Source organism: Sinocyclocheilus rhinocerous, unplaced genomic scaffold (genome assembly GCF_001515625.1).
Source record: "Sinocyclocheilus rhinocerous isolate Xijiao unplaced genomic scaffold, SAMN03320098_v1.1 scaffold2686, whole genome shotgun sequence".
NCBI lineage: Eukaryota > Metazoa > Chordata > Actinopteri > Cypriniformes > Cyprinidae > Sinocyclocheilus > Sinocyclocheilus rhinocerous.
The window spans coordinates 84,254-88,751 of NW_015624223.1; the positions used below are offsets into that span (position 1 = coordinate 84,254).

Genomic DNA, 4,498 nt, shown 5'->3' on the forward strand with positions numbered 1-4,498 from the left:
GCCCTCATATGGCTTGTTAACTGGGGGGGGTTATAGAGTATTTGTTAAATATAACTAACAAAATATATATTGTGTGTCTGATTGGTCCAGACGCTACATAGTAATAGTGAGATTTATATTCATCAGTATTTTTTATTTTCTGAGGAATTGAGTCTTTGTTTGGAGATTACAATTTGTTGTGAAAATCATCTCTGCTTCACCAAATTGCTTCACCTTGTGAAATCTCAGTCACAACTCAATTGACCGGCAGATTCCAAAGCTTGTTATTGGAGGTATTCATATTTTGGATAAAAATTGTGATAATTCTTACATCAGAAAGCATGTTACTCAAGATATCAGTTGTTATCCAAAGCCACTTGTGAAAATGGAAACATTTGTTTTCTATACCTTCCACTGATAAAATATGGTCAACCATTAACAAGTTTGTTGCCAAATAAGGTAAAAGGAATTCATTTTAAAATATTGCATAGATGTTATCCCTGTAATGCTTTTCTTAATAAGTTTAAAGAATACATCTCACCACAATGTTCTTTTTGTAATTCTGAATCTGAAACTCTAACACGTTTATTCTAGAACTGTAATTATTCTGTGATAAGCTAATAAATAATTTACAGAGAAAACCTTGTACACCTTGTAATCATGTACACATTCTGTTTAGCCTCTGTTTTGGATAACAAATCTTTTAGAGATGTAGTAATGTAACCTACATTTGTATGTTTGTTATTGAAATTATTTACAAAGCTATAAAAGTATAATGGTTTATTGATTTTTAATCAATTTATTTGTAAATGTTTTAAAATTGTTATTGGAAAGAAAATCCATAACAACAACATGATCCAATGTTAATATAGACATCTCTCTCTCTCAGTAGGACTTGGATGGAACCTTTCCCATCATATGTTGTTTTGTATTTTGTTCAGGTTTAAACAGCATAATATAACATTTTGGTGAAAATATGCAAAATAGTAAACCGAAGCTTGAAGCTAAAATGGCAAATATCTCCACAGCTACAGTAACTTTTCCAGGAGAACTGACATAAGCTGGGATAAATGTGATCCATACAGCACAGAATATGAGCATACTGAATGTGATGAATTTAGCTTCATTGAAATTATCAGGCAGAGTCCGAGCCAGAAAAGCTAAAATAAAGCACAAAACAGCCAGTAGGCCAATATAACCCAGCACAGCAGAGAAACCTGTAGTAGAACCCAGACTACATTCAAGAATGATCTTTTCATGATAATATTTCATATTTTTGTAGGGAAAAGGAGGAGATATTGTTAGCCAAAGCACACAGATAAGAACCTGTATAAGTGTAAAGGCAAGAACACTGAGTCGTTGTTGTGCAGGCCCAAACCATTTCATGACATTACTTCCTGGAAGTGTAGCCTTGAAGGCCATTAACACCACTATTGTTTTCCCCAGAACACAGGAGATACAGAGGACAAAAGTGATCCCAAATGCTGTGTGACGCAACATACAGGACCACTCAGTGGGCCGACCAATGAAAGTAAGTGAACAGAGGAAACACAGAGACAATGAGAAGAGCAGCAGGAAGCTCAACTCTGAGTTGTTGGCTTTTACTATGGGGGTGTCCTTCTTACTGTAAAACAGGATGGCCATCAGGGTAGTTAATCCTGCTCCAAACAGTGAGAAAAAGACTAGCACTATACCCATAACTTCTGTGAATGAGAGAAACTCTACAGCCTTTAACACACATTTATTTTTCTCAGCATTAGACCAGTATTCCCCTGGACACTGCTTGCAGTCATTTGAATCTGGAAAGGAAAATGTGATCATTACAGTATAAACAAAAATATATTGGTTTTACTTATGAAGTCCTTTGCTAATTCACTGCATGCAGAAACTGTAGAAGCTGGAAGATGGCCTGAAGATTACCCGTCTCATTACTGATTTCTCCTTCTGCACATGGAATACAGTCATAACAGCAGACAGGTCTTCCTTTTTGTGTAGCCTTCCTAGTGCCTGGAGGACAGCTCTCACTGCACACAGACCTTGGCTAGCACTATACCCATAACTTCTGTGAATGAGAGAAACTCTACAGCCTTTAACACACATTTATTTTTCTCAGCATTAGACCAGTATTCCCCTGGACACTGCCTGCAGTTATTTGAATCTGGAAAGGAAGTTGCGATTACTAGTTAGAGACAAAAGGAAAATGGTTTATTTATTATTTATTAACTCCTTCGATAATATACTGCACCCTGAATAGTAGATGAAGAATACATAATGAACAACTAACCAGTTTTCTTTGGAAATGTGAGATGGGCTGTAGGTTACCTGTCTCATTACTGATTTCTCCTTCTGCACATGGAATACAGTCATAACAGCAGACAGGTCTTCCTTTTTGTGTAGCCTTCCTAGTGCCTGGAGGACAGCTCTCACTGCACAGAGACCTCGGCTTCTACATGTAAAAATACAGTATATATTTTTAAATAGCATACATAGTGATATTTAACTGACTCTTAAGAACAAAAATACATTCACCAGTATTATTGATAAAAGAGTATTTCATAATTTAGGCAATAAACCATTTGGACAAAAATCTAATAAAAGTGCTGTTACAGAAATTAAACACAATTTCCAGTGCCAATAAGCAATATTTCTTTCAATATTCATTTGATTATTCAAGATGTTAGTCATATTAGCTTTTTCAAACTAATGTGGAATTATATAAATGTGTAAATGGTTTTGTCGTTTGGACTTTTCTGTCCTGAATTTAAACAGATACAGTGCCAAGGGTTTTTTTTCTGTTAAAATTACACTTGCGTTGTGCTTTATTTTCTTTTTATTGGTCAATTTAAGTATATATTTTACTTCATAAGTTAACAAAAAAAAAAAAACTCTTTAGAATAAACAATTTAGTGCCATTTACCTCCAGCTGTCCTCCAACCCAGATTATGTTTTCCGCATTAAGCAAAAAGCGCTGGTCAGGGGGCAGTGAGGCATCATAGTATCCCACTGGTTTAAACTGGACTGATCCATCAGAGTCCTGCTGCCAGTTTATGACTTCGTATTGGGCTATTACGCCACCAGTGCTGTCAAACCACACATTATCTCCCATCTTTACAGTGAAATTAACTTTTTTTAGAGCCTCAGCTACCTATTGAGAAAAAAAAAAGCATTTTAACACATTTAAACAGAAATGGTTTATTCTCTTGTTCTTATGTTCCATCTGTCTACCGCTCTCTTTTTAAAATTATATTACCTGCTGTGGTTGTATTAACAGATCTTTTTCACAACCTTCTTTGCACTTGAGTAGACTGTGTAATGAATGAGCAACAGCATAAACTGCGTTGTAGACGTTACTTGCATATCTTTGTTCAGGCACATCATCACTGAAGTTTTTTAGCACAAGCAGATCCCGATATATGTTGCAATTTAATGCATATTGAGAAGAATTTCCCTCAGTGTGTAAGCATGGAAACGCTGTTTCCCAGAATACTTTTGTAACATAATCTTCAAAACCTTCAATATCAATTTTTCTCACCGCAAAACCCAGTGACCCTCCCAGTACATGAAAACTGTTTGGAGTGATCAAACGCTTTGCTGTTATCCATGCTTCCACACCAATCATCTGGAGACCTGTAATGTTTTGAATACTTAGATGTTCAAGTAGGTTGTACATCTCGTAACTGGTAAGAAATGCAACAATCACTTTTGCTGTGCTTTTTTTAATTGTCTCTACCACTTTTTGGAGTTTGTCAGGCTCTGTTCGGTAGAATTTTACAGAGTACTCCACACAAATCCCCTCCTCCTGGGCTGTATTGAGAAATATTGCCATGCCATTGTTTCCATAGTCATTATCAGTATTCACAGTTCCAACCCAAGACCAGCCTAAGTGCTTGACTATGTATGCAAGTGCTCTGCTCTGGTGGTAGTCACTAGCAATAGTCCTGAAGAAAAAGGGGTAATCTTTCCTATTACTGAGGCATTCACATGTGGCTGAGTGACTTATCTGAAAAAGAAAGCACAGGAAACAGTGAAACAGTAATGTGCATGAAGATAGTGGAATGTATTTAGTGTTATTGCCCCTTACCACTGGAATTTTAAAAGGTCCTGTAGTTCTGGACAGAATCACTGTAGTAGAAGACTCTGTTTCTCCAATGATAGCATGTATCGGAGGATGTTTGCATATGTATGTGTCTCCTGCTGCAACATTATGACCATTCATCAATGCCATAGTTGCACTCATAGAAGAGAGTCTTGAACCACAAGTATCATAGATTCTGTAGCCAATAGAAACATTTGGAAGCAAACTTTCACTTCGGTTAATCTCCTCAATGGCAAAAGTCATGGTCTGTGCCCTTCTGAAATCTCTCAGATTCACACTGTAACAACAAGTAGGCAAAATACAACAACAACAATAATAATAATAAATACACACACGCACTGCAGCAAAATGATAATTATGTGTGTGTGTGTGTGTGTGTGTGTGTGTGTGTGTGTGTGTGTGTGTGTGAATCTCTAGCTGTAT

The 4,498-nt window shown here is 36.4% G+C and overlaps 1 protein-coding gene across 1 annotated transcript in view; it reads right to left on the minus strand.

The window, feature by feature from the left end:
- Positions 1–864: 864 nt before the first annotated feature.
- The window catches only part of LOC107739781 (extracellular calcium-sensing receptor-like), a 13,074-nt gene continuing 9,440 nt past the window's right edge, over positions 865–4,498 (minus strand). The window contains exons 4-9 of the mRNA XM_016551985.1: positions 4,061–4,352; positions 3,230–3,979; positions 2,897–3,124; positions 2,264–2,425; positions 1,900–2,020; positions 865–1,778 (exon numbers count right to left, since the gene is read on the minus strand). Coding sequence (XP_016407471.1) covers positions 865–1,778; positions 1,900–2,020; positions 2,264–2,425; positions 2,897–3,124; positions 3,230–3,979; positions 4,061–4,352 — 2,467 coding nt within the window. The remainder of the gene's footprint in view (positions 1,779–1,899; positions 2,021–2,263; positions 2,426–2,896; positions 3,125–3,229; positions 3,980–4,060; positions 4,353–4,498) is intronic.